Raw genomic sequence first — 12,337 nt, forward strand, 5'->3', positions numbered from 1 at the left:
TAAGCCTGTGAGCCTTGTGTGGGTAGGGACTATTCTGTTGCCGTTACAGTCCCAGTGCTAAGGACAGAAACTGCCATAGCTTCATCCTGGTAGTTGCGTTTGTTGTAGCAGAAGCAGTAGTAACAGGTGACATTTACTGAGCATTAAGTATAATAATCATATAAGGTTGGTGCTATTATTTGCATTTTATAGTTGGAGAAACACAGAATTTAAACAACTTGCTACTCTGGCTCTGTAGCCCTCCCTTTTAACTCTGCCGCCTCAGTACTTAATAACTGTTTGTGGAACAAATGGACGAATGTGTAAATGAATAACCATTGCTTCATAGTCTCTAGATACGGTGTTAATGACACAAAAGTGAATAACTACTCTGTCCGATACGCCTTGTGGGTAGTCTGGCTTTTCACCATTCCTCTGTTCCCATGATAAATAAGTTATGAGACTGTGTTAGCTGTGCACACACACAGCAAATCTACAGCTGCATTATGGTTGCTGGAAATGAGGTTGCTCTCTGTGGCAGAGACAATCTGGATGAATTCCTGATTGGAAAGTGACAGGCAAGAAATAGATTTTAATTATGTTAAAGCACTGAGATTTTTTGGCTTTTTAAAAATTACAACAGCTAGCGTTAACCTGAATTTTATAGTATCATTAAGTTTGATATTTTATGTCTTCATTTAGTTGTGGTTTTGAAGGGTTATTTTTAAACCAATTTGTTAATCTATCAAAATGTATTAAAAATCTGTCATAAAATGGATGTGTAGTTTATTATTGTAAGACAAAATGAAGACAGTATAAGTTATTAGATTGCTTTTCATTATTTGTTGCTTTCAACAGAATTCAGTTTGTAAGTTGACATTTAAAGAGTTTAAACAAATATTAGTAAGTGAAAGGATAGTTTAAAAAAAAACATGAGATGGGATTCAGTAGGAGGTCATGAAAGCTACGCTTGGAATATCTTGACTAGACACGAATTTGGTCACATCCTTCTCCCGGGGCAGGGTGCCTTTTGCCATATAAGTAAAGTTCAAACCCATTTTGGACATGGTCTGGCCTGTGCCATCTTTCTCTCCTCTGCTTCCTTATCTCCCTGTGCCAGTCACATTAACCCTCTTCAGTTCCCAGAGTACCCTGTGTTCTCTCTCCTCTCCGCCCTGTGTGTATTGTCCCTCTCTGCTTTCTGCCTCCTCTTCTTCCTTTAGGTACCACGTTAAATATCCTCTCTTTCTGGATAGCCGTCCACGACCAAGTGAGGGGTAGGCACCCTCCTACGTGCTCCTTTAACACTGTGGGCTTTGTACTGAAGTGCTTTCCATAACGTAGTAGCACTTTTCACTTACACGTACATCCCGCTCAATTGTGAGCTCCGGAGAACACGGACACTGGCCATGCCCAGCCCTTGGCAACCTGCCGGTACACGGTCGACTCATAGTAAATATCTAACTGCGTGAATGAGTGAGTGAATGGTGAGTGAGTGTGAATAACGCCCTGGCCTACAAACTTTATGGTCTCACCTCTTACTCAGTTGCAGTTCCTAATACAGTGCAAACGTGCCTGTAGCAGCATTCGCGTTCCTGCCTTTGGGACTTGACAGTTTTATATTACAGTCATTGTTGTATTTAATTAGGGGTATTAAAAAGTAGCTCCTCATTCAGGAAAGATTGGAGACCCCAACTTAGACTCCAATTTATGCATATTTATGTCTACATGTAAAAATTCATACCAATTATCAGTGAAAAAAACTAGTAAAAACTTACAGTAAGTATAAACACTGGGAGTTGTTAGTAAGCAATGGGGTAGCTCATTTAAAAATAAACATTTTTTTCAGAAACTAAGTATTTTTGAAAAGTGTAGAATTGCTGTTATAAAAAAGAATCCAAGAAACATGGTGCTCAGTTAGAAATATAATTAACTATAAAATACAGTGTTTTTAGTTACTGCACAGATAAAAACTTCTGTCTTTCAACATGTATTTATTGAGTGACCTAGACGCTATGCCCTGATGTGAGCACTTGGGATACATAACTGAACAATGTGAGATTCCTGAATCCTTTGGGAATTAGGGGAAAAAAAGGCACTCAGAACACACACGCGCGCGCGCGCGCTTGTGCATATGTGTAAAATACTGAGATGTTGTAGACGGGCTTACTTCTGTAATCAGTAACATAAAGATTGATGTAACAATGATCATACTTGAAGTGAAGTATGAAATTGAAGTATAAATTGAAATGATTGTGAAAACGACTAAATGATGGTAGAATTTGGGAGAAAAAGGGAATTGTGCCATGAATTTTCTTAAATACAATAAACAAATGCAGTTGATCTTCAATAGAAAAATGCTCGGCCTGCGCTGGTCGGCCGTGTTACTGCTCAGGCACCCCTGTTGTCTCTCCCTGGGGAAGCGGGGTGCTCCCTGCCCGATTAACGTCAGGCCTGGCCGTAGGTTTGCTTTGGGTAATGAAACACGAGTGAAAATGATTTATGTTTACTTTGGGGCAGAAGCATTGAGTCAGCACACAGTGTCCTGAATTCCCTTCTTTCCTCTGCTTTGACAGTCAGCAGATCAGATTAGATGCTTCTCCATCACCCCGAGGTCCGAAAGAAAGACGACAGGTAGCTGAGCCTCAGCCAAGCCTTGTTTGACACGCAGCATGAGCAAGAGATAAACTTGCGTTATTGAAACCATTGAAATTTTATTACTGGAACATAAGCTAGCCCAGTGGTTCTCAAACTTGAGCATGCATTGGAGTCACGTGGAGATTTTGTTAAAATGAAGATTGTACCAACTGTTGGGCCCCACTCTTGGGAGTTTCTGACTTCAGTCGGTTTGGGGTGGAGACCAAAATTTTTATTTCTAACAAGTTATTACCGTCTGACACTGATGCTTTTTCAGGAGGTTCACACTTCAGGGACCTCTGACCTAACCTTTCCTGACTGATACAGTCTGTTAACTTCTATTTCTAGGTACCTTAAGCACACAGTAAATGATATAATAACAAGATGCAGAATAGTTCCCAGACTCATTATTAAAGAAGTAAACTCTATAAACTGCTCCTTTGGTTTCTGGGACATGGACACACAAAATGCCATAAGAAACCCTAAATTTGGTGGAGTGGATTAGATAACTATGGAAATTAGTATCACATTAGCCAGAGCCAAATGAAAACTGCCCAAACTATACAAAGAGCAAAGGGAGTTTGAGAGAGAAACAGTCACATCTAATTGTGGGAGAAAATTGCCACTCCTGATGGACTTGGTAGGAATTCTCTTGAAAAAGGAGGGGGATGACGAGAGATTGCATATGGAAGGACCACGGAGACCAAAGTGAGAGATGAGAACATGTGCATTGTGTCTGAGAGTAACTTCTACAGTTTATTACTGAGAGGCAGGTAAGGGAGAAGAGAACGTGTGAATTTCTTTTAGAAGTCCAATTTCTTTCTTGGTATATAATATAAACACAGTAAAGCTTCCAGTCCTGTTTTTTGTTCTCATGTCTAAGATTGAGGTGCTTTTGGAATTTAAGTTGCTATAGGTCGCAAATTAATACCAAAGGTAGGCCTTATGACTGTCCAGGAAATTTTGGAGAGACTGATGTAAAAAAAAAAAAAAAAAGCTATTGTGCAGAAAAGGTGTATAAGAGAGTCAGCGTGGAGTCCTGCCCAAAGTCGGGCCAGTCACGTTTAGGTAGGAAGATGTGCAGAAAAGAGGAATCAGAGATTGGTTCCTTTGAAACTGTCCCTGCTCTCGGTCCCTTGTAAAACCTTTGCGTATTCTTATTTGGAAGAGAATTGCTCTCTCCCTTCATTCAGAGGGTTGGTGATTTCTCTTCTGCAGCCCGAGACCCCCATCTTCCCTGTAGTATTTCTTCTCACAGTGAGACCTGCAGGCACAGAGAGTTCGTTGATTGGGATGTAAAGTGATTTTGTTATTGTGTGAGGATGTCTTGGACCAAACTCTGGGGGCAGAAGACTTAATCTCCCTGGACCTCGGTTTCTTAATCTGTAAAATATAATTCTCTCAGGTTACTTTAGCGCCAGTATTTCATTTTTCTAATACTGTTTATAGTCCAGCAAAATTTCACTTTGTTAACTTGCCCAATTTCTGTCATATGTAACACAAAGTTTTATAATCTTTGAGATAAATGAAGCAAGCTGGAGTTTTTAAAGGAAGGTTTTTCTTTTATAGTTAAGATACTCTGTAATCCTCAGTTACAGAAGCTTCCAAAATACTGTTTTTGCTCCATTACCTGGAGATGCGTATTTTATTTATTTCCCTTTCTAAATTTGAACTTTGATATTAAATAAGCATAACTTTATGAAAAAGTATAGCCTAATCTTAGTTTCAAATAGCTGCTCATTTTGTTCAGTGTGAAAAACAATTACTGTATTATTTTAGTTAACATAGATACCAACATGCATTTGAAAATAAATTAGTGTTGATTCAAAGATTATATATAATTGAAAACACTTGTTTTCATCTTTGTCCACAACCTTTATAGGAGGTGGAAAAAATGAAAATACTTGCCAGTCTTGAGGTCTTTAAAAAAGAGATTGGTTCAGTATTCCAGTTATATTTTGTTTAATGTAAACAGTTTTTGTCCACAGTAATGCCATGCTTCTAAGAGACTTTCTAAGTCTTTTTGGGGGGAGGTGGTTTATATAAACTACCATTCTGATCTTAAATTTGGTTTTTGCCTATAGTTAATTTCAAGTGTAAACACATGCCATGTCCTCAAGACCTGCACACAGGTTAGGTCCAGTGGAACTCAGCTCTGCTCCTTTTACATGTGTCTTACAGTTCGACTAGTATTGCTACTACTAGTCCATTTTGAGAGGGAAATTCATCCTAATTAACATTTCTTTTAGAAACAGTCTGAAGGTGATTCTTGGTTTCTTCGCAATTGAAGCCAGCTTGGAGCATGACCTTCTTAGTTTGGATTTTAAAGCAAAAACAGTTCCAGTCTCTCCCACGTTTAAGGAGAAATCTGATTCTATTGGAGCTGTTACTGTAAGACTGAATCCAAATGTTTCCAATTTATGCTTAGGACACACCAGAAGAAAGTGCACAACAGTCACCTGAGGACTTACAATCACACTTGATTACCCGTAACTGCTGCCGGTGCCAGCAGCTTCCCTTAGGTTCTTGTGAACAAAGCTGAGCACCAGTGTTCCATTTTGTATGAAATAAATGTACTGTAAAATATTTACCAGAGTCAAAAATAGTATTTTTAATGCACTGGGAGAATTCACTATTTAAAGGAATCTAATTGAAAGTTATTTGGAAGGTATATATGTTTGTGAAGCAAACAAAATAATCTTCGCCAAATTCCTTCATTGTTGGTGTTCCAACTTCAGATGTTTGTATGTGAGATTTCTTAAAGTAGGAACATAATAGTTATTTTGTTTTCTCTTATTAAGTGCCATGTGCAGGCTGACACCGAACTCTATTTTAACTCTATTCAAACAATACTAGACTTAAGAAGAAAAACCTGTTGTGTGTATGTAAACAATGTAATGTTTTTTAATTGTACATCACAGACTTTAAATAGTAAATCGAAATGATTGATTTAACCCATTGACGTATACATATGAGATTAGACAATGAAGATTTTTTTTCTAAACATCAGTAAGTCTGGAAGTCCATGTCAGTCTTTTCTGATATTTTTATGATGAACAGGTGTCAAAATCTAGAGTTGTTGGTCAAGCTACAGTTACTAAATTATAAGTGAGTACTAAGGTAAGCATCTATACTTGAAAATGGGTTAGTAAAATTAATTAGAAAAAGTGGGGTTTTTTAATGTGGGATTTGAAAAACAAAATAAGAAAAATTTAACTTAAAAACTATATAAAATTATACAAATTTTCTTTATAATGAAGACAACAACTGTGAAACAAATTCAGGGCATTTAAATAGGCGTTCAGTGTTTTTTTTTTAATTTTCAAATTTAACTTTCATATTCACTCCAAATGTATTTATGTTTTTAGTAACAATGATAATTAGATAATTAGATGAATAAAAATTTTAAAGATTCAGCCACTGTCTTTAACTGTTCATAATTAGTTCATGTCACTCTTTTCACACTTCCAGTATGCTGATCTTTAAGCATTTTCTGTATTAAATAACTTTCTTCACATAATAATGTAACTTTTATCTTTGATACTGAGTCACTTAGGTGATTATGAAATAATCTATAGAATAGAATATTTTAAGAATTATTGGTGTGCATGACTATTTTAAATCCAATTTATCTTTTTTTTGGCCAATTTTTTTGGCATTTTTAATTGTGCTGTACAGATGGTTCCTGACTTATGTTTCAACTTAAAAATTTTCAATTTTATGACGGTGTCAAAGCAATGCACTGAGTGTAAGTATTCAGCAGAAACCATACTTTGAATTTTGAATTTGGATCTTCTCCTAAGCTAGCAGTGTTGGGCACGATACCCCGGTGATGCTGGGAGCAGCACTGAGCCGCAGCTCCCGGTCAGCATGCGAATCAAGAGGGTGGACAACTGATGCCCACGCAACTGCGCTGCACCCAGACAGCCATTCTCATTTCACGCTCAGTACGGTGTTCAACACGTTACATGAGACATTCAACGCTTTATTACAAAATGGGCTTTGTGTTAGATGAGTTCCCCCAACTATAGGCTAAGTGTTCTGAGTACATATAAGGTAGGCTAGGCTCAGCTCAGCTAAGCTACCTGGTTGGTGTTAAATGCATTTTTGACTTGGTATTTTCAGTTGAGGATGGTTCATCTTCATCCATCATAGGTGGAGGAAGATCCATACTACTTTTCGCAAATCAAATCATGTAAGACAGGTGACGTAGAATGCAGGACTGAAGAAAGTTGAAGCCGAACTCAGAAAGTACAAAGTAACTGAGCCTCTTAGAAAGCACCAGTGATTCGGGACATTGTGTGTTAGAACTCTTAGTCAAAGCAACAAATTTCTTCTATACAGCACAGGGAACTATATTCAGTATCTTTATACAAAAATTCATTTTATTTTCCATTATTATTTCTAATAATAGCACTAAGTAAAATGTTAACAAAGTAAGTGATGAAACTTCAGAATTAGAAATCATTTCGTGAGCCAATTAGGGAAGTCATTTACTCCCAGGCTTTTTTGTAATGGATAGTAAAATTGACTTCTAAAATTAAGTGATTTGCTCCAGGTTGTAGAGGAGTCACGACTAGCATTCTGTATCATTGCTCATGTCAGGAGTTTTCCCACCACAGCATGTAGTGCTTTAGAAGTATTTAAAAGGAAAATTTATAAAGAACATCTTTTATATCATTGTATTTACCAAATAAGTGGAAACTGAGTAGACAAAAATTTTTAGCGGTGAAAATACTTGTCATTGTTTTCAGCTTATTAGAGAACATATAATAGAACAGTATATTTGTATCATCAACTTTATGTCGGTGCCCAATAGTATTCTTAGATTTCATAGCTCTGGAATGATAGGACAGGAAACATCACCTATCATTAAGTCTCATATTATGATATTTAATTGGGGGAACTTAATACAGTTTATCTAAGATAGTAATATTTAGAATACCTGTAAATGTGTTTTTAAGGGAAAATATGCAACAAAACATTTGATACAGAAATATGATTAAAGAACTACAAATTCTTCCAGAAATGGCTTACTGGCGACATCTGCTGGTAGAATGTTGTAATTAAGATAAAACTATCTCAAGGAAGTAATTTCACGGAAATTAAGCATGAGACAAAGAATCTTTGTGAGCAAAATTGTTTCTTTTTTTATCATTAACGTTTCTAAATAAAAAGATTATCTTTGTGAGTTCCATTCCATTGGCATTTGACTAAGAGTATTATTCTAATAAGAATAACATTAAACTCCTTTATACTTTCTTGTATATATAGTATGTCATTCCAACCTGATCCTCTCTCTTAGTTGTGTATCAGCTAAATTGTTTGATACAATGCTGCAAATTCTTTTTCCTCCTCGTCTCTGGCTTTGTTTTGTATCACCCGTAGCACAGGATCTTGCAGACGCAGAGATATAGTAACTGTGGATTGAGTCATGCTAGTTATATCATTTGCATAGACTAACTTAAATAGAAAAGTCTATGTATACGTAAGTTAAATGCATTTTCTCTTTTATGTGCACTCAAAAGTAAAAATAAGGCTTTATATTAGAGAATTTTGTTAGAAATTAAATTTTTGTTATTCCTTTATAGAAGAGATTTTCTGCACTATAAATTATGGAGGAGTAAAAAAATCCTCAGTCCTTTATACTTATTTCCTCAATGACTGTATCTGGTCCTGTGGATTTAAGTACGTAAATGAATGAGACCTCTTCCTTGAACCCAAACCTGAATAGCCAACTGCTTGATTCCTTAATGTTTCCATTTATATCTGTCCTGCACCTCAAACTTAATATGCCCCAAACAAAACTTTGATGCTCTCCTCAGACCTGTTGCTTCCATAGTCTTCCTCACTTCAGTAAAAGAATATTTTATCCTTCCATTTTGTGAAACCAAAAATCTTTTAATAATTTGTAAATTCTCTCTTGTACCCCGCATTCAAACCATCAAGGAATTCCACCAACTCTGCTTTTGAAGTACATTCAGAATCTTACCACTTTTCTCCCCCTCTACCACTATGATCTGGTCCAGCCACAGTCATCTTTCTCCTCCTAATTAGCCTCCTTGCTTCTAACTTTGCCCCTCTGTGGTCTCTTCTCCAACCAGTGGCCAAAGTGATTATCCTAGAATTTAAGATGGATCTTGTCGCTCCTCTGCCGAGAACCTTCCAAAGCCTTTACCTCGCCCAGAGGGCCTGCAGGAGCTGCAGACCGCGCCCGCCCCTCCGCTGTCTCTGCCCTCATTTCCTACCATCACTTCTGCCCCGTCCTGCTCCAGCTGCAGGAATCTCCTTGCTGTTCTCCTTACATGCCACGCAGACTCCTTATCATGGGCTTTGTACTTGCCCTTCCTTCACACTGAAATGCCCTTCCCTCAATTCAGTCAAGTTTCTGATAAATTACCAAGTTCCACCTTCTCAGAGAGGTCCTTCCTGACCACGCTGTTTTGTTTTTTGTTTAAAAAAAAAAAAAAAAAAAAAAAGAGGCCCAACTCTGTCACTGTTTCTCCCCTTATCCTGCTTTGCTTTTTGCCATAGCAGTTACCACCACATGCATACTTCCCTTTTTCATCCTGCCTCTCCCTCACCAGGACTGTCAGCAGTATGAAAGCGGGGGTTCTGTACTGTCCACGGTTACGTCCTTAGAACCTAAACCAGTGCTTACACGTACACATAGTAGGCACTCAGTCAATATTTGTTGAATAAATCAGTGAGCCTTAATACATGAATGGAGACTGTGATTTGATTTATGTTATAATAACCGAATCCATCAAATAGTGAGGCACCTTTTAATGGAATCTGTTTTGTATAAATCTTCATGTTCAATGCCATACTTTTTACATTTTACAATGGTGTTTCATAGTTAGGCTGAGACTCAGATAATACTCTTAGTGTCAAAATTACTATTTTAAAGATTCTTTTTATGGCAATAATTACTTTTTTGTCCTTTTGACATGGACATCTGACCCCCAATTACATGACCAGACCTTACACACATGAATGGAGGGAAGAACAGCCCCTTTTGAACCGGTGCTAAGACTTTATCAATATGAAGTGCTTCCCACAGGGTTCTCCTGAAAGGACCAACTTCAATCAGAATGAAATTGCAAATTCATTTGCAGACGCCCTTTTATATTTGAAAGCTATTTTTTGATGTTTGGTCTGCAATTAGATTTATTGTTTAAGGTCACAAATAGGCAATCCTGACTAGACCAAGTTGTCAGAATCCTTTATCTCTTCAGCGTTGCACAAAGATAAATGGCTGTCTTGTAACAATAACACGCCAAAGCCAAAATTTGTTCCCAGTTGTACATAATCTTTTAATCAATCTGCTGCTTTCTGTTTTCCAGTCAATAGACTCCCAGCCTGCCCCCTCACCACCCCACCTATGTAGAAGTTAGCCAATTATGGGTTTTAAATTACTGAGAAACACTTTCTTCAGATGGAAAAAGATAAGTTTAAGAATTTTAATGCTATAATTTTCCCATGTACATTTTTAGCTTAGCATATGAATTATTTTGTCTTTACCCTCATTCTGCACAGGGTAGATAATTATGTCGTATGTTAGCTACATTCTCTGGTTACATTCTCACTGTTAACATGACCACAAAGTAGATTATGTTGCTTAATTGGAATGAATTCTTAAGTGTTTTAAAACATCTCAGTGAACATAGATTAAGTTTTTTCCTGAGATTCTGTATGTCCTCTGATAAAAATGTATGTTTAAACGTTTTAAGATAAATTCCTTACATTTTTGTGCATTTCCTTTGTGACCTTTCATTTAAAAGGCATACAGAAAGAACTGCCCAGTTAGATTTAAGGCTGTACTTTTTATCCAAGAATATCCAGTGTCTAATATTAACATATGTTAGAGCATCATTGTATCACCCATCTTTATAGTTTCTCCAACGGATTTTGATGCTAGATACACAAAGATTTTTCTTTGTAACTTGATTATACCTATAGGTCAGGCCATTAAGACCAGTATAGTAATGCCTCCCACTTTAAAATCTTGTTTAAACACTTTCTGCAGATGTGAGACTCCTCCCAGCCCACCCCCACCCTTAATTGCCACATAGTTTCAGTCTTCCCCAAGTAAAATGAATACACTATTTTAGGAGGAGGTATAAGAGAAAACTATGACTTTTAAGTCAGGTGAAGTCCCCCACCCCCTGCCAAATTCTGACTGCTGTTTGTTTTGTGACCCCTGGGAAGTTGCTGCATTTTGGGGGCCTCTGCACAGCTATGGAACAGAGAAACGCCTATTCATAGAGCTGTGATACAGCTGAATGAGATAACACATAAAACGGGCGCAGACAGTGCCAGCAGGAGTAAGCGCCGGTTAACATTTGGACCCTCTCTTTGTGGCCCCCACCCCTTCCTCACGCTACATCATCTGTTCTCACTGAGCTTACTCGCAAGTTAAAACTGGTGAACTAAACTTGAAGCCTTTTTGTGCTTGCCAGCTCTGCGTTGCTCTGCGTTCACTGAATTAATAAGTAGGGAGCAGTCAGGACCTTGAATTGACCTGTGCATAATACCCAGCAGGTGTATGTGGCCTTTTTCTTCACAACAAATTGCTCCCCCAGGGATTGGCTAGAATGAAGAATAGTCCACTCCCAGCCTTCGTGTTAAGTCCACATGAAGCCCTTAGAAGATTTACTTTAGGTGTCTCTTCAACCTGTAAATCTGAGAATTGAGCCTTGAATTATGTTAAGATGCCACAGGGAGGCATCCCCATTTTAATCATTCTGTGTAAGGTGGGTTGCTTCATTATTTGCTGTTTGTTTGATGATTTGTACTGCTCAGGTCAGTGTCTTTTTAAAAGAGTTTCACCTTAAAAAAATCATTTTCAGGAAAAAATTTTAATAGCTGTTTAATATACTACTTTATATCTCAAAACGTGTTATTTCACCATTGTAAATTTTTGTTTCAGGTGCAAAGATGGTTTGAAAGGATTTACGTTCTCTGCACTTAGGTAAGTAGTGTGTTTTATTTACCTTTATGTTAAGAGAATTAACAGTCAACTTTTAAAAGTGATACCATAATTATAAAAAATATTTGCTGACTCCATTTTTAATCAGAAAGTAATTTTAAAAATCACAAATGTGGCTTTGTGGACATTTCATTAACAGAGTAATTTGTTGGTTTTTTTCCCCTAAAAATCAAGTCAGTCAACCACATTTTCGAGGCCTCTTGTGTGCCTTAAACCGTGGAGTGTCAAAGAATTACCAGAACTCTGTTCAAGGAGCTTGGGGAGACAAAACTACACAGGAACAATCACTGGAAAACTCAGTACTGAACTGTGTGGTACCAGACTATGTGCAGGGCTCATGCGTCATCAGACACATGGATTATCAGCTTCAATAGTCACTGGCGTCTTCTTCTGACCTCATAGCCCATCTCTTACCACAGTCATTGTCACACAGTCAATGCTGCAGACATGTTGGTTAGCATTGTACTTTATAGTTCTCCAAGCATTTTCACATACATTAGACAATTAAATTTTCTATATTACTGAATAGAATGTTTTTGGTTGTGGAAACTTTGTGGTAAATAGGAACTAAATCATAATGCACAGTAATTTCTTCATGTCATATTTTTCATTAAAAGGTCATGAAACTTACTGGAAAATAGCTTTTTGTTGTTATTGTGTTAGCTCCAAAGGATTCTGTGTTAAACTGACAGTTGGTAACAAAATCAAAAGTTGGTTTTCCAGCAGAGA

At 37.3% G+C, this 12,337-nt stretch overlaps 1 protein-coding gene across 13 annotated transcripts in view; it reads left to right on the top strand.

Moving 5' to 3' along the window:
* The window catches only part of TMEM135 (transmembrane protein 135), a 271,164-nt gene that overhangs the window by 238,752 nt on the left and 20,075 nt on the right, over positions 1-12,337 (top strand). For all 13 annotated transcript variants that reach the window (XR_012509763.1, XR_012509762.1, XM_045509053.2 and 10 more), the window contains one exon: positions 11,549-11,590. Coding sequence is in view for 11 of the 13 variants with exons in the window: in XM_045509053.2 (XP_045365009.1) it covers positions 11,549-11,590 (42 nt within the window). In the remaining 2 variants the exon portion in view is untranslated. The remainder of the gene's footprint in view (positions 1-11,548; positions 11,591-12,337) is intronic.

The sequence above is a fragment of the Camelus bactrianus genome, chromosome 10 (genome assembly GCF_048773025.1).
Source record: "Camelus bactrianus isolate YW-2024 breed Bactrian camel chromosome 10, ASM4877302v1, whole genome shotgun sequence".
Taxonomy (NCBI): Eukaryota; Metazoa; Chordata; class Mammalia; order Artiodactyla; family Camelidae; genus Camelus; species Camelus bactrianus.